The following is a 23,670-nucleotide window of genomic DNA, read 5'->3' as shown; positions in this document are numbered from 1 at the left end:
ACTTAAGGTGCAGCTGCCTTTCAAATGTCAAAGGCATATCAAAGCAGTCATGATTTTGAAAGACTTTTAATTGACAGATTTGGCTGTTTCATTACATTATGTCATTCAGATTATGTACTTAAGTTCATCAAACTCTTTTTTTCTGCTTGTGGAAAAATCCCACAAAAAAAAAAGAAAAAAAAAAGGCACAGTTTCTGGTTAAATTTACAATTGACACAAAAGTGGTAAAGTGTCAGTATAATTTAGAGACCTAAAATGTATTTAGAAAGAATTTGAATAACCTACATTTCCAAAATAAAACAATGATATGCTTGTATATTACGATTATGTCCTTCATAACCTAATAAATAAAAGTAAATAGGGAAATACATCGCAGAACAGCATCATCATTCAACACGTTTTCATAAACTCAAGCCTGTTTTGTCAGGCACGTACGCCCTGCAGAGGTTTGGGGTCAGTAGTTGTAACGTATGAGCAAGCAAAAAACAACAATTCCCTTTTAAAGACAAGTGAAGGTGAAGAGTTAATTAATACACATGAGGGCCACAGGCAGTGGCATCTGAATTTCAGACAGAGTTGGTATTTAATGTCCCACTAAGAGACAAGCACGTGAAGGACTTCAAGCAAAAAACGACATGCATTTAAAAAGAGAAAGAGAAGGAAATGGCTCCTTTTTTGATCATCATTGCTCAAATTACCAAGTATCAGGATTGCTGTTTGGTTTTAAATACGCTCCCGGAGATTTTGTGCAATAAGCAAGAGAGAGCAAGACAGATTAAGACAAATGCAAAAAGCCAAGCGCGAGGCAGAGAGTTCCAGCCGTGCATCAGAGTCCACCGCTTTCATTCATGTGGTAAAGAAAGGCACTGTAAGGATGAGGAAGGAAAGACGATACAAAGAGAACAAGAGAAAAAGAACAACAACCCTTTGCGGGTAGTACTTTACGCTTGATGTTCTGATTTCAATTAAAAATCCTATTTCAAATCATTACATTTCAAACACTTAAGGTCATATGGCAACTCACACTCAATATTGAGTTCAGTTCACATTCATTACACAACCTGGAGTGTGATCGCGGGACGAGAGAAAGCCGCTTGGCCTCGTGGGCCGCAGTGCGTCTCACTAATGCCCCTTTGTGGAGGAGGCCTGTACCTCGGAAGTTTCTCCACCAACTTCATCCAGTCACCTCCAAATGGGCTAGTTTATCTGACGGCATTAACGGAAGTACGTCTGCGGTACTTCACATTCTCACGACACGCACCCTCTGAGAGAGGAATAACCTCACACCCGCTCTGGGTTCACATCCTTGCTGACCCTGCGTCTGGGGAAAAGCCGTCTTTTCAACATGATCAGCTGAGGGATAGAAAGAAGAGGAAGAGGAAGGAGTGTCAACCAAACCTGTTGTGAATGCTGTGGGTCAACTTGTGACTGACACATGATACATGTACAGTATAGAAACAAGATTGACACGTGATAAAAAAAATTTAAAAAAAAGGAAGGAAGAGGAAAGAAAGACTAATACTAGACTAAAACAGAATTCAGTTCAGATTCAGAGTCACAGTGTGATTCCTATTAATCATTATTAATTCATAAACAATTCGGATTTTGTCTTTGCAAATAGTTTCAAATTAGTTTGACAAAGAAACATGAATCAGTGTATAGATACCCACCCCTTATGAAGAACTCAAAGTGCCATTTAAAAATAAAAATAAATCATGTTATTCATTTAAAAGTTATTTTCAAATTATCAAGTTTATATGAATATACAGTGCTATGCATAAGTTTAGACACCCATGCTAAAGTTGACTAAAAAGAGGAATAAAAAAATCATCTTTTGGAAATTGAACTTAATGCCTTAATTTAAAAAATTAGGAAAAATCCAACCTTTAAGGACACCAATTTTCTTTGTGAATGAATAATGTATCGTAAATAAATAAATGTTCTTCCTTAAAATACAGGGTGCATAAGTTTGGACACCCCTATGTTAAATTCCCATAGAGGCAGGTTTTTATTTTTAAGTATTTTTTTTAATTTATTTTTTAGGATACTATGCATCCTGATAAAGTTCCCTTGGCCTTTGGAATTAAAATAGCCCCACATCATCACATAGCCTTCACCATACCTAGAGATTGGCATGGGGTACTTTCCATAAGATCATCTCTCAATGCAAATCAAACTAGCTATTAGGCTAACTGAAATAAAACCATGCCAATCTCTAGGTATGGTGAAGGCTATGTGATGATGTGGGGCTATTTTAATTCCAAAGGCCAAGGGAACTTTATCAGGATGCATAGTATCCTGGATCCATGAAGTAACTGGCCTTTAAAAATAAAAATCTGCCTGCCTCTATGGGAATTTAACATAGGGGTGTCCAAACTTATGCACCCTGTATTTTAAGGAAGAACATTTATTTATTTATGATGCATTATTCATTCACAAAGAAAATTGGTGTCCTTAGAGGTTGGATTTTTCCTAATTTTTTAAATTAAGGCATTAAGTTCAGTTTACAAAAGATGATTTTTTATTCCTCTTTTTAGTCAACTTTAGCATGGGTGTCTAAACTTATGCATAGCACTGTATATATCCATATTTGAAATTATTAATGAATGTCTAAAAATATATAAAAATGTGAAAAAAAATACAAATAAACAAGCATACTTAAAATTATTTAATTAATCAAAGCAACAATAAAATAATAAATAAAATATTTTAATTAAACTAAGAAAAAAAAGTTTCCGCATGTGAACTGTCCTCTGGAAAAACCATTTCTAAAATGCTATTTATTTCAATTCCATTATTTTATTTTATTATTTATGAGAGAGAGAGAGAATTGTTTCCATTGTATTTTAATTGTCACTTCAAGTCCATAACCACTAGCTAACTGAAACATAAAAAAAACAATAATGAAAATAATAAGTGCTGTATATAAGCGGGAACTACATCAAGAGAAACAGGAAGTTAACGAGAGAGGCTGTTAATCTGTTCTGAAGATTGTAATTAAGCCTGTTAATGTGCCAGTCAGTCACATGATGATGCAGCTAAACATGACATGCCTCTATATGCATGTACGGCAGCAGTGGAAGCATCCACTGATAATGCATCGTATCCATAGTTGTAACTTCTAGTGAGTGTTCACATTACTGTTCTGTCACTGAGGACAGATGAATACACACTGGTCTTTTAAAAAGGTCACCGTGTCCATTAACCTCTCCCAAAAACAGAAACACGATCCTGCAATTAATAGTGTGACTATTTGCTGCAAGCTGCCGGGTTGATCAATCATCAGGATGATATTTTTGCCTTTACCATTTCCTTAAAAGAACACAGATGGTTGCTGGGTAAAATTCGATATATTAGTTGCTAATGTTATAGAGACTAGTCAGACTCAGCTGACTGGACTAAGTGTGTGTGTGTGTGTGTGTGTGTGTGTGTGTGTGTTTGTGTGAAGTGAAATAAAGAAAGACAGATAGTGAACAATGGACATGTAAGCCAAACCATACTGACCTGCTCAGCAAAGAAAGACATGACAGTGAAGACGACTAATGTCACCAGCACACAGTGGGTCCAGAACTTCAACTTGTCCCTGTATATTCGCCTGTGAAACAAGGGGTCGAGAAAAGGTTAGCATGGTTCATCAAACCCCTGCTAAATGGTAGATGCCATAACTACAATTTGAATACACCAAGCATCATTAATCACTGGAAATATATATATATATATATATTTTCAATATCCTAGTAATATGCATGCAAATAAGCAACTAGTTTATAGTGAGAATTGGACCTTAAACTAAAGTGTTACAGATTTTCAAAAACATAAAAAAAAATGTGTGAAAAACATAAAAAATAAAAAAAGTATTTATGTGATAAAAAATACAGTAAAAACAGCAATATTGTGAGAAACATTTTAAGTATAATTTCTTATTATCTATTTTGAAAACAATTTTACTGCTTAATATTTTGTGGAAACTGTGACACACATACACACACTAGAATTCTATGATGAACAGAAAATACAAAAGAGTTGAATTAAAAAAATGCAGAATTTAATAGAAATCTTTTGTAACATTATAAATGTCTTGCCTGTCACTTTTGATTGATTTAATGCATCCTTGCTGAAGAAAAGTAATAGTATATTAGAAAATGTTATATTAAATAATAAATATGAAATATAAAATATATTTTCTAAAACTCTAAACTTGTCACCCATCAAGTAAAAAAGTAATAACATATGTTCCCTATACCTTGAATGCAGGTGAGTTTGCACACCTTAAATCAACTTTTTTTTTTTTTTTACAAATTTTATAAATATAAATATAAAGATACATCAAATTATCTGGTATTTAAAAAAAATACTGACCTTAAAACACAGGTCTCTCTTCTCTATGCTGTTTTTTTTTTTTTTTGCGTCACATGACTTTAATTTGGTGGACAAAAGTCTTTCAAATATTGAATATACCACTGACCCATAAAACCACACCTGGCCCGTACAGCGATTGCTCATATTTCACTGCTGTCAGCACACAGGGGACGGGATCAGCAATGCTGTTTTAACTCTTGGCAGAATCAGAACGGTATATTTATCAAAACTGTGATTGACAGTTCACAGTGATTCAAGTTCTGATGTCACCCAGCAGGCTGTTGGAGGTGACAAGGTGACATCATCCTCATCTGTGAGGAACACCGTTACCCGTTTGTCACCTGCATGTTCAACGTCTGAGAGAGCCAATCTGCAGACACCGAGCTTTAAAAAGAGCCAATGGGGTTGGTCGAGCCTGGCAGTGCCCAAAAATAACACCCTTCCCCTCGGCCCAGGCTGGTCACACGACTCTGATGGGGCTTTATGGGGCATCTGGGTGTAACAGAGCCGCTCTGGCTGAGTGAGCATGAATGGTGAATATGCACTAGTCATAATTTCCATCCTGTAACCCTCCAAAGCAGCGACAGGCACACAAACCCTTCTTCAACCACCTCCCCATTCCCAGAATTCCAGTGTGCGACGACAGCTATCACCCAACTTCACACAGTGATGACAGGAAGGAACGTTTACCGGTATTCACAGGAGTAAAGCAACAGAAACAGGCTATAAATCACACACTACTAAATGTAAACAGACTTGTGAAACTCATTACAACAAAACCAGATATATCACAGCAACAATATATAAGTATTATATTCAGGGGCGAATGAAAAGTGGTGTCGACATGCTAATCTCATCGGTTTTAAATGCCGTGGATATTCATATGAGACACCTTTGGAAAACTTAAAGTTCACTCAAAAGGATTGATGAATCAATCAGTGATTCACTGAATCAATTTACTCACCAAACTTGTTTCTTTATTCTTTATTTAACAAACTTGTTTCTTGTCCATTTTTCTTGTCAATTACACCCATTACAGTTTCATGTCAAACTGTTAAAGCTCTCTCTGGTTGAGGGTTTTACTAAACTACTCCGTTCAGATCTGGCCTGTCCTAACTTTATATTCAATAATGAAACCTGTGGTATGTGCACAGATCTGTTCGACTTGGCTTAGGCCCTGTTTACACCTGGTATTAAGGTGAGTTTTGGTCGATCGGATCACAAGTAGACTAGTGAGACGCATACCCATTTACACCTGGTATTTCAATCCGTCTCTTTAGTCCACTTTCAACCACTTGTGTCCTGATTTCTTCAGGAGAGGAGAGTGTCTATAGATAAATGTGTGGGTTTTTTCAGATCTTTTGATCTAATGGACAAAATAAGCTTTCGGTCGAATGCGTTTTCGACTACCTCTGGAAGTGGGCGTAATATCAGGTGTAAACAGGGCCTAAGATTCAATAATGAAAACTGTGGTATGTACACAGACCTGTTTGACTTGTCTTTGTTAAATGCCAAGTTACTTTTCTGTCTTTTACACACACACCTATGCAAATTGCTCATCGTCAACAATGCCTGTTTGTCTGTTTGTGACTGAATTCTTACCACTCCTGCAACTCTGTCATGTGAAGGAAACGGTTTCTGTATTCTCTGGGCAGCTCAAACTGAGAGGACAGCGGGAACATGGACTCATAGAAGTCCCTCAGAACAGCTTTGACCGTGCCAGCGTCCTTATGGCTGTGGTCAATGTTGTCATTCAGGCAGATAAACTTTCTGTGAAAAAAAAAAAAAAAAAAAAAAAGAGGTTAAAGTGGACGAGGCTTCCCATTGTGCAAAACGAAACAGGAACGCCGCCTCTGCACATACCTAGGGTTCTTCCTGATGTCATCAAGCTGCCCCACTACATGAGAGACGTTGGTTCGTATCATCTTAAAGGCAATCTCTTCCTCGCCCATAATTTCAAACCTGAAAAGAACAAGAGCCTGCATAACTAACCCGGTCTCATAAGAGATGCTGAAGTGTTTTTGAGAAGGTAATTAAAGGCCTACTTGTATTTATTCTGGTCCCTGAAGGCTTTGTGGATCCTCTCTATGATGGGTTTGCAGTGGATTACTAAACCTTTTGTGACGGGTGGCTGCAGACACATCAAAACATTAACAGTACTAACAAATACACAGATAGAAGAGCTGATAATACAAGACTTCTGCAAACTACAACAATTTTAAAGTGTAGAGACAAAAGCTATTCATGAAGCAAATTGTTGACTTAATATCCAATATGAAGTGTATTGTGAGATTTTATCTTCTTATATTAGAGTTACTATCTTGTGTTGGAGGCTTTAAGGCTTTGAACAGTGGGTCTCACCATGCTGGGGTCGTAATAGGCCTCCTGGGTCGGGCTGACTGTATGGAGTTGCGTGAGGTTGGATGGAAGAGTCTTAGAGCAATTTATGAGCATCTGCTCCAGACTGGTCAAATCCTGTTTACAGTCAAATGAACAAACATGCATTTCCTCAACACAGATAATCACATGGTGACAACAAACTAGGTAACACATGTCTTGTGTTCATGTCACAAAATCAAAAACTGACTTACTTGATTGTTAGTTGAATGAAGTATTTCAATTTAATTTCAAATTTTTTTTTATTATAAATTACAAATGTAAGTTTATTTGAAATATTTTATATTTATTTGAAATATAAAAATTGTATTAAACAAATTTGAATTAATTTACATAAAATCACAATATTTTTTGTAATTATTTGTATTAATTATTTTATTTTTTAAATTTAAATCAAATGACATTAAACTTAATTACATTTTAATTAATTATATTTTATTTTAAGTTACATTTTTTTTTTAATTTAAAATACATTTTAACTTATTTTTTCTTAATTTTATAATTACAATTTAAAATTAATATAAACAATTAAAACGACATATAAATTACATTCTCCCTTCTGAGAGGGTGGGGTTGTGTGTACCTGAAGGCTTAAGGGGAGTTCATGGATACGTGTGGCCAACGTGCGGATCTCACGGTCGGACAGCACACCCGAGTGGTCCGTGTCGATTTCGTCAAACACTTCAGATATATTGAGCTGCTGCAATGCGCTCATCAAGAAATAGAAATAAGAGAAGGCAAACTGCATGTCCTCAGAGTGACGCACACGGTGGGATGAGGTCTTATCAAACTCCTGAGGGAAGCTGAAGGAGCAAGATATCAAGATAAAGTCATGCCTTTTTTTATCTATCTGAAATTCGGTGGCCAAACTTTTGGTGCATTACTACTCTATAATCATTTAGTCAATTCAACATTAACTTTATGTTTTAGGCGTGTGTTGTGACTCTTACATGTCCTGTAGTTCTTGCATGATGAGTCTGTCAATCATGTGAGGCATGTGGGCAGGCACTTTGCGGGAAGTGAAGCCGAATTGAGCGTTCAAGAGTCTGTTGACATAGCGGAGTGAATCAGCAAAAGTGTCCTGCAATCTGCGTCCAGTGGCAGTCTTGTCAGCTGCATACTGCAGTTCTCTTTGTAGACGCTCCTCTTCCTGTGATGCACAAAAAAGACATTAAAATGTATTCAATTTATGAATAGGAGAACCTCAATGTAGCAGCAATAATTCCTGCCTTTCAGTTACAAGAGTCAATCGGCTGTTTGTTTATATATACGTGCGTCTCACCTCCAGCAGATCCTGAAAGAACTTCCTCTTCTCCCATGGAAGGAAACCCCGGTCAAAGTTGGTGTAGTACTGGAGTTTACGACCCACTGGCCCTCTGCGGTCTTGGCCTTCGTTGGCCTCTGAACCCCTCTCCTTAGACATGTTCCCCATCAGGTTGCTGAGCAGCTGAGGTCTCTCCATGCCGAACAATCGTGGTTGAGCTTTAGGTGTAACACCATCAATCTTGACTGGGACAAGAGATGGAGGGACACCTGGTTCCAATTCAGAGTTATCTTCGTTTTCTCTTTTCACCCTGGCTGCTCTCTCGGCCTGATGTTGACCGATCAGAAGAGGTTTCTGCTCTTCGTTCCAGTGTTTTGCTTGTTTGTCCTTGTTAAGTGAAAGCTGAGCTTTGTCTTTGTACAGCTCCAACAGCACTGCTTTGGTCAAATTATAGCCTTTAATAGTGATGTCACCCAATATTAGCTTATCGTTCAGCTTCTGTAACTCAAGTTTCACTTCCTCTGGCAAAAGAGATTCGTTTAACGCAGGTACTTGCACAGCATCTACATCGCCATGGGATTTTTCTCTGACTCTAGGGCCTTGTTTTTCTTTGGGAACATTTTCAAACGGGACCTCCGGTTCTGGGGTCACTACGGTCGGTTTGGGTTCCTCGTCTTTCTCGCGCACTGGAGCGGATACGTTCGATTTGGGGAGCTCTCGGGTATCCGCGGCGACAGAGAAAATCATGGTGAAGTCGTGGTTGTCGACACCCTGAAAGGTAAGGTTGTAGTGGATCTGGGTGGCATTGTGTCCAGGCAGCAAGAGCAAATGGATGGTCTTCCACTTGTTGGCGACAGAAGTGTGACGGACTGCTGGGTTATCAGCAACCTGTGCCTCAGACACGCGGTTAGCCAGGCCTGAGAAGCTAAAATACGGTCGGAGCGCTCCCTGAGGCAGGGTGTAAAGCGTCTGGTTCCTCCGGAGGACAACACGGTGGAGTTGGTTGAAATTATCTTACAAATTCAAAAACAAACACAAAATAAGTTAATTCTGATCAAATACTACCAGACTTAAAAACATTTTTTTTTTTTTTTAAGCAGTAAAAGCGGTTCTCAAGCAGGAGGCTGGAGTCCACTTGTAATGTTTTAGTTACAGTATAAGTTGCCAATGCTGTATATTCATTTTAATGTTAATTAATATTTAATGTCATTTTTTAATGATCTAAATTAAAATGCTAAAAAAAGAAGAAGATGTAAATGGAAATCAAATAATATGTCTATATAACAACAACACCTGATATATTACACCGTGTCATGGAATGGAAAAGCCATGTGTGACAAGCTAAGTACACCCTTACTGCTTCCATAGGAATTACATTTAAGAGGGTTAGTAGCAGTCAGGCGCTGCTTATCAAATGCCTTTGATTAATTGATCATCAGCAAGTGTGACCAACTCTATAGAGCTGGTAAGTCCCGCCCCTTCCGTAAAACCCCGCTGGACCTCTAGGTTGAAAAATCGTCAATGCAAGTGAATGGGAGAAAATAATTATTTTCTGGTCCCGTTTGAATTGTGCCATGAATGTGAACATATGTTGTCTGTGAATTTTTTATATAATCTTTCATGTTACGAGTTTGACAGTATATGGTATGATTCTTCGGCTAGCAGTTGTGGAAAAGACATAACGAGAAAGACTACATGTCGTCTATGTGACGTCACCCCATAAAGTTGACTTACCCGTGGTTTTCGCCAACCTCAACGATTTTGTCCTCTCCCTGAAAGAAGGCGGTGAAGTGCACCAAAGACACAGTCATGTTTAGCGGGATCCGTGAGCTAGTGTCCGTGTGCGAATGGTGGTGACGTTTCAAACGCGTCGAAAGCAGTGAAGAGTTGTAGTCCACAAAGTGCTCTCACACAAAGTCTAACCGTATCAAAACTTCTACCCGCTAAATTGTAGCATTCTTCACACGAAAGATTATATAAAAAATTCACAGACAACATATGTTCACATTCATGGCACAATTCAAACGGGACCAGAAAATAATTATTTTCTCCCATTCACTTGCATTGACGATTTTTCAACCTAGAGGTCCAGCGGGGTTAGCGAAGGGGACTTACCAGCTCTATAAAAACAGAAGTTTTGGCAGTTTGCTGGTTAGGACCATTCAGGTGTGTGTTGACACAATGCCAAGGAGGAAAGACATTAGCAATGGTCTTAGAGAAGCAATTGTTGCTGCCCATCAATCTGGGAAGGTTAGAAGGCCATTTCCAAACAATTTGAAGTCCATCATTCTACTGTGAGGAAGATTATTCACAAGAGGAAAACATTCAAGACAGCTGCCAATCATCCCAGAGAGGACGTCCCAGCAAATTCACCCCAAGTTCAGACCGTGCAATGCTCAGAAAAACTGCAAAACACCCAATAACTACATCTCAGACTCTAGAGGCCTCAGTTAACATGTTACACTTTACACTAAACACAGCATATCAGCACAAACTCCTCATACACACGGTAGTGGAGGGGCGATGATTTGGGCTTGTTTGGCAGAGCTGTGCATAAATAGATGCCCAAAAACATCAATAAACTGAAGTTATGTTGTATAACTTAATAGTGGGCCAAACTTCCTCCACAATGATATGAGAGACTGATAAAGTCATACAGAAAAATTATTACTTGAAGTTATTGCTGCTAAAGGTGTAATTAAATCATAGGGTGTACGTAGTTTGTCACACATGGCTTCTCCATTTTTGCTTTATTTATGGTAATTAAATAATGACACGGTGTAATGTCATGTGTTGTTGTTCATCTGAGGTTGTATTAATTTTATGACCTGCTAAAGTCATTCAAAAGGGTGTACTCTTTTTTTCTTCTTGACATGACTGTATGCGTGCGTGCGTGCATATATATATATATGCAGTGTTTAGATTCAACCTTAATTAAACGCACATGATCCAGCTAATCTAAACCACAGGTATGTGTGTTGGAGCAGGGTTGGAACTAAACTCTGTGGGACTGTGGCCCTTCAGGAGCTGAGTTTGACACCCCTGTGACCGAGGGGAGCCCCTTAAAATTAAGACTCACCCTGTCCACAGTCGCCCACATCGAACCCACAAGCCAGAACGTTGCACGCCTGGTCACAGAATTTATCAGCCAACCAAGAGTTAGCGCAACCCTGGTTACAGAAGGACATGCCCCCCAGTCCTCCGAGACCACCTGCGAACTGCCAAGGTTGCCCGCCTCCAATCACAGAACCGCCCGCTCCTCCGAAACGACTGCTGCCTGCAGTGCCTACCAGGAAAAAATACATAAATAAAATAAGAAATAACAAGAAATGATGAAACAGACACGAGGCTGTGATCAGAAAGTTTGATCATGAAATAAAAAATGAACGCGACTGACTAAAGCCAGAATGTTTGGGTGAAATTATATTGTCAAAGTACCTTGACAGTCTCCTCCATCCCAATCACAGGCAGAGTTGTTGCAGGCCTTGTCGCAGTAACCGTCTTTGATCCAGGAGCCTGGGCAGCCCTCAGCACAGTTTGGAACAGGCCAGGTGAGATACACCTGTGAACATAGAAAACATCAGAGGTGATTGAGGTGAAGCACAAATAGGGTTGAGTATCGTTTGAATTCGGACAATTCCGATTCCGCTTATCGATTCACATTTATTCTGTTTATAGTTTTATTGCAAAAAATTTCATTGTAACTGAATAATATGAACAAAAATCAACAGGCTAAGGAGATGCACAAGGAACTTCTGCCTATGGTTTAAAAATACCATAGCAAAAACAACTAGCCTAACTAATATACATTTCAAGCATTATTAAAAACAAGTAATCACTCAGTAATTAAAAAAGAACAACAAAAAAATTAGCAATCACACAAATAAATACTACTGAACAAAGGTATGATTAGAATAAACAGTGTTTTAAGATTTTCAGATACAGAAACTGTAATCAACTGTAAAATAACACTGCACTTTATAAATAAAATATTCATTACAAATATAGTTACAAAAGTTATTAAGTCAAGAACAGCGAGTGAATTTGCTCTGTCTTTTGTTGTTTGATTAACATTATTATAGAGACGGCAGCAGGAATATTAGGCTGTTACACATGCATTTTCTTTGTCAGCTGTTTACGTTTACTTAAGACATAACTGACTCGTTTACGAGGATATTTTGAATTTTTTTTGTATTTGTCCGTTCAAGTGCAAAAAGAAGGGGGAAGAGAACTCAGCTCAGCTTCGCGCACTATACCGTATGAGAGGCGGCTTTCTGTGCGGACGTGTTCAGAACAAAAAACAGAGCTCGTATCTTCTTGTGCTCGAATGGTTTAAAATCATATTAAAATAAACACAAAGGAATCGATAAGAGGAACTGAAATTTTAAGTTTATAACAAGTATCCGATTCCTGACCTTAAGTATCCGATTCCAGAACTGGGATCGAAGTTCAATTCCCAACCCTACACAATGAGTTGTAATGGAAAGATGATTTATTTTAGAACAATCTACACTGACAGTCTTTCTGACCTTTTGACCTTTGGAGTGGCTGTAGAAGTCATCAGGCCACACGTCCTTGCCGAACATGACATCATCATTGAGGTAGATGAACTTTTGTGAAAGTCCTGGGATCCGGTGGATGTGGGTCTCTATGGCAGGAGAACTGAACGTAGGAAGGTGAGACTGGTTGTGAAAAATGTCCTGAGAGACAAACACAAACGGCAACAACATAAAAGAGTTAGTATTAGAATGCATTCCAATACATGCTACAAAGCTGTCCTAGAACTCACCTGGTGAGTAACCACTGAAATACGTGGGTTATCCAGGTTAAGCCAAGACGGTATCTGTCCGTTGGTTACAATAAAGATATGGCGCACCCAGGGTGCATGTTTCTCTATGGAACGTAACGAATAACGCAACTCCTCATTGTCTTCAAAGCGACTGGCAGAAACATCCTCATCCTGCTTAGACTGAAAGATAAGAACACTTTAGTATAAAATAATTTATCAAGCACACATTGGCTCAGTTTTACCCTGGGGTCCACGTGTGGAACTGCAGTGATGTGTATACCTGTGAGATGGCGGTCAGGTCCCAGAACAGGTACGCCGGGCTGATTGTGAGCTCTTTTCCGTCCAGCGTCAGGTTCTTCTTGGCCTGCTGGGTGAGGTCGGTGAAATCCTGTGCTGTGTTCAGGTGGAGGAGAGCAATGCTGGCCTCTGAGTAGAGCTGCAACTGAGATATATATACACACATATACAAACCATCACTCAGAAGCACAGACTACTTCCTACAATATCAGACACAATATGTAATAGGATAAATCATTTAGCTAATTAAAACTAGAGGGAAAAAACATGAAGCCATACATGCGTACATTATCGTTCAAAAGTTTGGGGTCGGCATAATTTTATATTTGCATTTAGCAAGGGTGAACTAAAACATCTCTACAAAAATATTAAGTGGCTCAACTATTTTCAACACTGATAATAATACTAATATATGTTTCTTGAGCACCAAATCAGAATGATTTCTGAAGGATCATATGACACTGAAGACTGCTAAAAATTCAGCTTTGCCATCACAGAAATAAATTATATTTTAAAATATATTAAAATAGAAAACGATTCTTTAAAATCTGAACTGTTTTACTGTATTCATCACTGATCAAATAAATGCAGCCTTGGTGAGCATAAGAGACTTCTTTCAAAAACATTGAAAATGTACCAACCCCAAAATTCTGACCAGTAATGTAGAACAAATTGCCACATCAGAACTCCCACAGGACTTCCCGCATGACTGAGGGGAAATAACTTCCATAACCGGCACTGAAGGTGTAGGCGTGTGCATAGATGCAAAATTATGTACTGGTGTCCTGAAAGCAACTCTGTCCCCCCATTTTGTGGGAGTAATTTGTAATTTGTGCTTATCAAAGCCCCATGATTAATTGTCCCTTAACTTTTCAAATCGTTCCCATACCACTGCTGATACATATACACACACCTAGTACATTGCATAGAACAGATGTCAATTTCCCCATTATTTTAAACTTCCTCTATCAGAAGGGTCTAGAGATATACCACAACCATGTGACCGTCAGAGCGCAGCCAAGCTCCTGTGATGCGTTTGCCCGTGTGATCAGGTTTCCCCCAAAACAAGTTTTATCACATGTCACAATGCTGTTTACAAGCACAGGGTGCTCATTGTTTCCGTTCCCGTACCTCCGGTTAATGCCAAAGGAAGACTGCAGAGTCAAAATAGTATATCTATAAACAGCATATACACATAAAACGTGTTTCCAGGAATACCAGCGTAAACTCCTGAAGAAGGCCTTTTCACTAAGGCAGTGGATCTGGCTGCCTTCTTCACATTTAGAAAAACAACCAAATAACTAAGGGGAAAATAGGAGGATTTTTGTGTCACACTGTAAGTATAATTCAGACCAAAAACTAACATCAACTTTATTAGCTTAATTAGTTAATAATTACTACAACCTATCCTGAACACAAACCCTAAAAGAAAAACATCTGCGTATTTATAACTGAAACATCATTCATCAATCGATTCTCCAATTGAGGACGCTCCCAAAGGGAGGTTTCGCCAGATTTAGCTTACTTCTGGAGACAAATCTGTCCCCAAACTATAACTAAACAGACCTCCCACACACACTCACAGGCTGTATTTCTAGTATAGAAATGTGTGTGCACTGGACAGAGGTCAAGGGAGAGCTTTCATCAACATTGCAAACAGGCTAACACACACTATAAATACTAGCCATCTCTCAACACTCAACTTGTCTCTCTCTCTCTCTCTCTTTCTTTATCTGTTCTTCAGCTTCTCCCATTGCTATATTACCTTATGTGACCCACATTTGGATTGTAGACACATACAAGAGGAGAAACCCCTAGAGGACTCTTCACACCTCCTTCAGGAATACAATAATGAGAAGAACATGAAATGGCAGGAAAACAAGATTTGCAGTACAAAAAACACAAAGGAGAAAGACACTGAGTGGGTGCTATTAACGAAAAGAAAAATCATGGCAAGAACTTTGTTATAAAGGCAGAACCTTCAAGCATTAAGATCTGATGAGCAATATTGATGACATGGTGGGCTGTGGAGATTTTCTATCGGATGGAGGGAGCAGGACAGAAAGGATAAAGATAAAGAGTTACAGAGGGAATGCAAGTGAAAGGCAAGTCAGCAAAAACAAACAAACGTAAACATGAACAAATGAAAGCAAGAACAGCATTATGCAAGCAAGAATACATGAATGCAAACAAGGATGAATGCAAGAACAAGAAGGTCAGAGCGAATGGAATCAAAACAAAAGCAAGCAAGTACAAAGCAACGACGGAAAAAAGAAATTAACAGGCAAACAAATCAAGTATTGTGATATATATGCAGAGCTCTGCGGGGAGACAGAGGAGAGGTAGAGAGAAGGTCACCTAAACCCTGATGCCTTTTCCAAGCGCAGGCTGGCGCCGGGCCATTTCAAACAGTTGCTGTACTGTTAACCCCCCTGTCACTCCGCTCAAGTGTCACTGTAATACCCTGAGCCCTTATCACATGACCGCAGACAGCAGGACGGAGCCCACGCATTGCCCTAACAAATAAGATAAACACTGAGAACCACAACACACAGAACACTGATTATTATTTTATAGATCAATGGATGCCCAGCGGTTAAGCAGTTTGATAGCGAGAAATAGTTCAATGTGTCAAATACGGTAACATCATTGTGGTTGTTGATGGATAAAGGCCTTTAAGTTCTCTGCAGAACTTACGCAGATAGCCATGAATTTCTAATGATTTTTACAATCTTGTGCGCCACCTTGTGGTCATTTCGAACATTGCATTGTACTGAGAAGTTTTACCTGCTTGATTTTACTAGTGACCACAGCTGGTAGTTTGACCCTGAGCTGCTCGGTTTCCTTTAGTGACCCCGGGAAGCCGCTCAAGTAGGCCATAGTGTGCATGCGGACCAGCCCCGGAGCCTCTTTATCAGTCGTCTGCAACAGAAACACATGTTTAGACTCCAGGAGTTTCGCAAGGATTTGTTTTAAAATAAAAAACTTTCCATTTCACACAGAGATGATGTAATGCATTGTAATGGACTGTGCAGTGTGCATGTCAGATAAGAGCCACAGACAAAATGTGCAGTGATGTCGGTTCCCAGGAACAGTGTTAGGAGCGTAAAAAGGACTAAAGATAGTTCCTCTTGTTGGTTAAACCGTAAACATACAGCAGACATCACGATAAAAAAAACACAGTTCCCTTTTCTGTGAATGACTTTGCCTATTATCCCTAAACGCAGCATGAGTTTTCGGTTTTATACGGTTGCACTCAAGTATCCCTGGATATTCCTGCTTCCCGCTGCTCGGAAAATGACGTACAAAGAAACAACAAAATTCCAATGCTAGCATTTGATTTGCAGGTGTACGATAAACAAAATCAGTGTAACTGTATGATATATACAGTATATATTATTATCTTTTAAATTTGTTATCTTCATTTTTATTTCAGTTCAAGTTGTCTTTTTTTTTTGTTGCTCTTTTTAAATATTTATATTCAGCTTTTATTTATTTTTATGTCAGTTTTAGTCATTTTAGCATTTCAACTTATAATTTTATTTCATTTAGTTGCCAATGTAACATTCCTAATTCGTAAGTTTTTGTAAGTTCAAGTTAAGTTGTTCCATCTAATATTAGTATTTTATTCAATGAACTGAAATAAGTTTTAGTTGTTTTAATTTTAGTTAACAATAACACTGATCCAAAAACGTATTCTAAAAACTATTTTCAGCAAATGTTTGCAAAACAGGTTTTCTCATTATGTAATGTAGGAACCTGCTGATTTTGTTTAAAAGTGATTGTTTATCATGCAGTACATCTCCCTGGTGCTCCATGTTTGGGTTACGTCATATACCCATATCTTGGTGAAAGCTGGAAGTGAAAAATGTCCAAATGTCCAAGTTAAAGTGCCGTTCTGTTACACTTTTTCAAACAGCAGGAAATTCCAATGTTCAGAGAAAGCAGAATTAGTCAATGAGAAGTGTTCTCACCAGGTAACCTCTGCTGATGGAGTGTGTCAGGATGTCCTTCAAAGCATCTGTATGGGCCTTTTCAGCTGCAACAGGAAACATAAGTTGTTAGTATATATATAGATAATGATTATTGTGCCGCTGTTGCATTCCGTCAAGAGCACCTTCCTTTCCTTCACAGCGGTGTGTTTTTGTTCCTTTACATCCAAATCATCAAGTGAAATTTTTGTACTTTATAGAGTTAATATTAATTAGTGACTCCATGAATGAATTGGCTATGCAGAGCATTCGCAGCTTATATGGACTGCATGCCCCTGGTGCATACTTTATAAATGTAAGGGTGCTGTGAGAAGTAGGTCATAATTGTACCTTCACTGTGGGAGTGGAAGAGAAGAACAGACACGCTTGTGGTGGGGATGAGGGGTTTGGCCACTTGTAAGAGTTGTTTTGTAGAAGACAACGCTGCTGAAAATGTTGGCAACTCCTTCAATGTTATGTTGGCAGGAAGGGCTGGATCCAGCACCAGCACAGGGCCCATGATGCAGTGGGACAGCAGACATTCTGGCCTATCGGTGCACACAGACTGAATTAAAGTTCTGATCTAGATCTAATCTTTATGAGAGGTACAGCCATCCTCACAACCATTCTGTAGAGCAGTATTTGCTCTTGACACAGGAAAGTGCTGGTGGCATAAAAAACAATGTGGCTGTGACAAAGGCCCCTCTCGCTGTGAAACAGGAAATGTATAAGCCTACACCACACAATATTCAGACCGCGTTAAGTCCTGCAGACACATGAATGGATGAGAATAAAAGCATTTTGACTAATTTCTACTTAGTTAATACACTCACCTTCCCTTAGGAGTGTCAGTTATTTCAGATGCATTTTTTCCCAGAAGCTCCCTAAAAAAAAGCAATAAAAAAAACTTTTGAACATCTTTAAGTCACTCTTATAATTAACACTATTGAGGACATGAATATTATATATATATATATATATATATATATATATATATATATATATATATATATATATGTGTGTGTGTGTGTGTGTGTGTGTGTGTGTATTGGGGGTGGGTAAAAATCGATTCACATATGACATTCTATCTTCTACCGATTTGCACCGATTCACGTATATCAAACCTTTATTTTCTAAAGAGTTACACTGCTTACACTTTGCTGTACTACATAAAAGTTATTGACACGTTAGCGTGTTATTATTATTGTGTAACAGTATATTAGATCTGTGCATTCATTCTTAAAGGGACAGCAGCCTCATAAACTGTTGCCATCCGTTTCATTAATGTTAATAAAAAAAACTCACTGCTTATGACTGAATCACTTTTATATCTTTAATATGAATCAATTTATATTTAATTCATACAGTGAAGACTATATTGTGTTTTATTATTTGATTATTCAATTTCTCTAATATTTCTTATTACATGTTAAATAAACCTAGGCTCAGAGGTGGACAAAGTACACAACTTCTTTACTTGAGTGAAAGTACAGATACTACTGGTAAAATATTACTCTGTTACAAGTAAAAGTTGTAAAGACCGATTTTAAAAGTACTTAAGTATTATAAGTAAAAAGTAAATGTCAATGCATTGTTGTTATTATTTTTGCTTTGTTGTATGTAATACTTACAGTACCTTATGCTTCTGAATCTATACCTGCCTACCTAGCCCTCATATCAATTTAAAATGTATTTCTAGAACACAGTTCCAGTAGTGGGATTGAATGTGAGATTGAATAAGTGCACTCAATAACATCCACAATGGTTTCGGACACCCAAATGGCTGTTCCCTCAAATAGTGCCCCATTTAAAGTTTTTGGGCTTTTAGTATGAATATGTTAGCCTTACAGTTATCTATAAGCTAGTGTGCTCCAAAACAATGACAAAATTCACATTTAGAAGACCAAACCCAACGATGAAAATGAAAATCAGGTTGATGTCAGAATCCAACGTCAGATTGACGTTAATCTCCAATGTTGGACAGACGTTGTATTGTGGTTGAAAATGAAAATCGGGTTGACGTCAGAAACCAACATCAGTCGGCATGCAACTAAAATCATCCCCTGACTGATGTTACTTTCTACTGAAGGACCTTGACAGAAATGTAGTGGAGTAAAAAGTAAGATATTTGTCTTTTAAATGTTGTGAAGTTAAAGCAAAAGTTTCCAGAAAACATAATACTCAAGTAAAGTACAGATACTCAAAAAGTGTACTTAAGTACAGTACTCAAGTAAATGTACTTTGTTCCTGTCCACCTCTGCCTAGGCTACTGTACCTGAAAAACTTCAAAGTTGATTTAATTTGTATGTTTTTTCTATTGTATATGTCCTATTGTTTGTAATCTGATTTGCTTCTTTGTTCCTATTTTTGATATCAAAAATAATATTGCTTTATTATAGAAAACCGCCAGTCATGATTGCAGTCAGCTTAAATGACATTTGTTTTATAATATTGGCATTGGGTTGACTAAAATGGGAAGAATAACTAAATAAATTTCACGGTTCACATTTAATTCAGTGGGATTTTTTTCTTCAAGACCTATGAAACGATCTACCGCAGTCAAATAGAAAAAGTAACACAAAACAGTAAACTAGAATCAGATCCATGCGTATATCGACTCGAAATTTAATTAAAATTTGAGAATAAATTTTTAATCGAATCATGACCTCAAGAATCGATTTGAATCGAATCGTGAGGTACCAAAAGATCCCCACCCCTATGTATGTATGTTCATATATATATATATATATATATATATATATATATATATATATAAAATGTGTGTGTGTTCTTTTGAACGGTAGTATATGTATGTGTATATACAGTGCAATGCATAAGTTTAGACACCCATGCTAAAGTTGACTAAAAAGAGGAATAAAAAATCATATTTTGGAAATTGAACTTAATGCCTTAATTTAAAAAATTTGGAAAAATCCAACCTTTAAGGACACCAATTTTCTTTGTGAATGAATAATGTATCGTAAATAAATAAATGTTCTTCCTTAAAATACATGGTGCATAAGTGAGTACACCCCTATGTTAAATTCCCATAGAGGCAGGCAGATTTTTATTTTTAAGTTTTTTTTTTTTTTTTTTTTTTAGGATACTATGCATCCTGAAGTTCCCTTGGCCTTTGGAATTAAAATAGCCCCACATCATCACATAGCATTCACCATACCTAGAGATTGGCATGGTTTTATTTCAGTTAGCCTAATAGCTAGTTTGATTTGCATTGAGAGATGGAAAGTATATGGAAAGTACCCCATGCCAATCTCTAGGTATGGTGAAGGCTATGTGATGATGTGGGGCTATTTTAATTCCAAAGGCCAAGGGAACCTTTGTCAGGATGCATAGCATTAGCATCCTAAAAAAAATTTTTTTTTAAATACTTAAAAATAAAAATCTGCCTGCCTCTATGGGAATTTAACATAGGGGTGTACTAACTTATGCACCATGTATTTTAAGGAAGAACATTTATTTATTTATTTACGATACATTATTCATTCACAAAGAAAATTGGTGTCCTTAAAGGTTGGATTTTTCCTAATTTTTTAAATTAAGGCATTAAGTTCAATTTCTGTATACACAACTGTATATACACATATACATACATACATACATATATACATACACATATACATACATACATACATATACACACACACACTACCGTTCAAAAGAACAGCATTTATCTGAAATAGAAAGCTTTTGAACTTTCTATTCATCAAAGCATCCTGAAAAAAACATTTTTCAACATTGATAACAGACTAAATGTTTCTTGAGCAGCAATTCATCATATTAGAGTGATTTATGAAGGATCATGTGACCCTGAAGACTGGAGTAATGATGCTACAAATTCAGCTTTGCATCAGAGGAATACATTCCTGATGAAAGCAGTGAAGTGGAAGGTTAAATAAATAGTCAAAGTGTGCAAACACTATGCAGAATGTTTCCAACCATTTGGGGATAAACAAATATTACATTAAGAGTGTATGTGTGTTTTATGGGTGGAGTACCTCAGGGCCTTCTGCTCTTCTTCCAACTGCTGTCTCACAGTACGAAGATCCTTCAGCAGGCCCGTGTCCGTGCCGTTTACCCAGGTGTAAACCACATCGATGGGCATCGGTAGGCAAAGCCTGAATTATTACAAGCATATGAAGCAGGGAAGGTATGTGAATCCAGGAGCATATAGTGCATTTTCTAATCATATCTTTTTTTTAAACAGTAGCGACAGACTGAAATATCAGCTGATTTTCATAATAATTTTCAGATTATAAGTGTCCCTAAGAGAGTGATCAGATAACAGGGCTTTATTACTGTGTGTGAATGAAGCAGTGATGCTAGTTTCATTGATCTGTTCCTCACCTGGTCTGAAAGGACTTTCCTGCAACATTATCTCTGTAGGAATCAAACAAAACATGGTACTGATCTCGACTCCACTCTACTACAACCTGCAAACAAAACAAAACCAGCCAGTTAATACCACCACTAGTGCGTAAGATTTCCCACCACTATGTAACAGGTCAGAGTCACATTGCACAATCAGCTTTGATCAGTAATCAGTGATTGACACAGAATGCACAGATAAGATGCATGCACGGCCTAAATGCGAATCTAATGAAGCTAGTATAGTTCTGCCGGATGAATTTCACCCTAAATAGTGTACATACCTCTCCAAACTGAAAGGCTGACACTATCATGAGGACTAGTCCTCCGAAACACAGGTACAGTCCATAACGATGAGACAGGCAGGTGTATGTCTGCCGCTGCAGCAGTTTCAGTACCGAATTAATTATCAACATGACTCTCCCCGGCCATCAACATCTCTTCCTCCATAAACGCTTAATGTGGACACATATTTCCCGCGGTGAAATAAAAACAACTTCATTACACTAAAACATACTGTCACATGATCGCTTGCTCAACACTCAAACGCTGGAGTTCCTCATGTGTAGTGATCAGGTGACGATGATACGCCGCTCGATTCAAGTACATCTATGAACATGACAGACTCGCTGCTGCCATCTAGTGAATAGGAGGACGAGCACTTAAGGTACTTCGTGCAAGTCTTGTAAAGTAGGCCTATTTAAAACTTTCACAAAAGAATTATTTCACACATTCAAATATGTTTTTAAATTATGGTTTGTATATTAATTAAACTGTTTTAAATAGCTTAATCTAAAAAATGTAATGCTCATTTGGCATTGATTTTTCTGTGTTCAGTAGCCATTTAAAGGCACACTATGCAAGATTTGTACCTTAATATAACAGCTTTGAAATCATTTCGATGGTAAACGAAGTCGTAGTAGGCCGAATCATCCCGATAGCAAAGCAGGGGGGGGGCGCCGCTGACAAAACCAGCAATGCAAGTTTGAGAGGTGGCGCCTCGACAAATCTCGCGAGAATCACGACTTGCTTTACAGCACGACGTCACATACATCAACAACATGTGAAGCAGCCTCTATGGAAGACACTAGCACGCATTTCAGACGTGAATCATGACAGAGTCGACGAAGAAAACTAAGAAAGCGCGATCGGAAGAGTGCAGAGACGGCTCTGCGTGAGTGGTATTTACGACAGTAACGTTAAATACAAGTACTCCACAGCGACTCTAGGGGGCGCTGTTTGAGAAAAACGGAAACTGCATAGTATGCCTTTAAAGACAACTGGGTCAAAAATTTTGTATTGCCGCTGTACTGAAAATGTACTTCATCACTAGCTACATATTCACATGGTTTTAAGGTTAGGGTTTGTTGGTAGGTTTGGAGTTAGTAAGCACACCATAATACTGCAGATGAATATTATGCTGACCAGTAGCAGATTCACACATTTTCTGAACACTATAGCTGTCCAAGTTCATCTACTTTAAAAATGGACCCTGAGTTTTAACGGTCATCAATTTCATAAATCCTGCAAAGTTTTTTTTTATATTTTCATTATATACATTTTTTTAATGTATCTGCATTTATAACACAACACTTTGTATTATTTTAGCTTTCCATCAAATTACAAGAAACTAGTTGACTGCTGTGGGAGTGATGGTAAAATTGACGTCTTTCTCTCTTCTGACTGCTGTTCAATCTTTTTGATAGTTGTGAAAACACTATTGTGGAGTTTTTCTTGTGCTATTTGAGCAAATGGGAATACCCAACTATGACGCTATGAAACAGGCTTTGGCCATCACCATAACAAACCGGTTTAGCTGGTTTAGTACAATCTAAAGTGGAAAGTTTATCAATAGGCTAAAACTTTACAAAAAGGTCCCGTTAGTTAACTTTATAATGCCTTAACTAACTTTTAACAAAGAGAAATACATTTGTTTTAGTATTTATTCATCTTTGTTAATGTTAGTAAATGTTCATTAGTTCATGTTATCAGCTACATTGAATAATATTAAAAGATGCACATTTTTATTTAAATCATTTAGCCTAGTAAATGTTGAAATTAATATTAGGATTAGATAATTCACGATTTAGAAAGAAAAGAAAAATGGTTAGTTCATGTTAACTATGTAGTTAGCCTAACTAATGTTAACAAATGGAACCTTAAAGTGTTACAGGTTTATCTGAAAGAAAGAAAGAAAGAAAGAAAGA

At 37.7% G+C, this 23,670-nt stretch overlaps 1 protein-coding gene across 1 annotated transcript; it reads right to left on the bottom strand.

Annotated features, from left to right (window-relative positions):
* Positions 1-50: 50 nt before the first annotated feature.
* Positions 51-22,070, bottom strand: gnptab (N-acetylglucosamine-1-phosphate transferase subunits alpha and beta). Its single transcript, XM_084407831.1, has 21 exons — positions 21,748-22,070; positions 21,443-21,528; positions 21,094-21,213; positions 17,911-17,961; positions 17,429-17,625; positions 17,081-17,145; positions 15,894-16,028; positions 13,090-13,251; positions 12,810-12,989; positions 12,550-12,720; positions 11,459-11,582; positions 11,100-11,306; positions 8,039-9,033; positions 7,707-7,906; positions 7,340-7,559; positions 6,721-6,834; positions 6,405-6,490; positions 6,223-6,321; positions 5,962-6,129; positions 3,505-3,595; positions 51-1,353 (listed from the first exon to the last, which is right to left on the bottom strand). The coding sequence occupies exons 1-21, from the start codon at positions 21,877-21,879 to the stop codon at positions 1,282-1,284; spliced, it is 3,675 nt and encodes a 1,224-aa protein (XP_084263957.1). The 5' UTR covers positions 21,880-22,070; the 3' UTR covers positions 51-1,281.
* Between the last annotated feature and the right edge of the window lie 1,600 nt (positions 22,071-23,670).

This window comes from Rutilus rutilus (genome assembly GCF_951802725.1).
Source record: "Rutilus rutilus genome assembly, chromosome: 4".
Classification (NCBI taxonomy): Eukaryota; Metazoa; Chordata; class Actinopteri; order Cypriniformes; family Leuciscidae; genus Rutilus; species Rutilus rutilus.
The sequence above is the reverse complement of the archived record's forward strand: the minus strand, read 5'-3'. Positions and strand labels throughout refer to the sequence as shown.

Excerpts from the sequence above, each read along its gene's own strand:
- gnptab (XM_084407831.1), bottom strand. The coding sequence starts at position 21,879 with ATGTTGATAATTAATTCGGTACTGAAACTGCTGCAGCGGCAGACATAC. Across the intron at positions 11,583-12,549 it reads GCCACTCCAAAGGTCAAAAG|GTGTATCTCACCTGGCCTGT; the intron begins GTCAGAAAGACT and ends CTATGTTCACAG. Across the intron at positions 7,560-7,706 it reads ATGCAAGAACTACAGGACAT|CTTCCCTCAGGAGTTTGATA; the intron begins GTAAGAGTCACA and ends TTGCTCCTTCAG.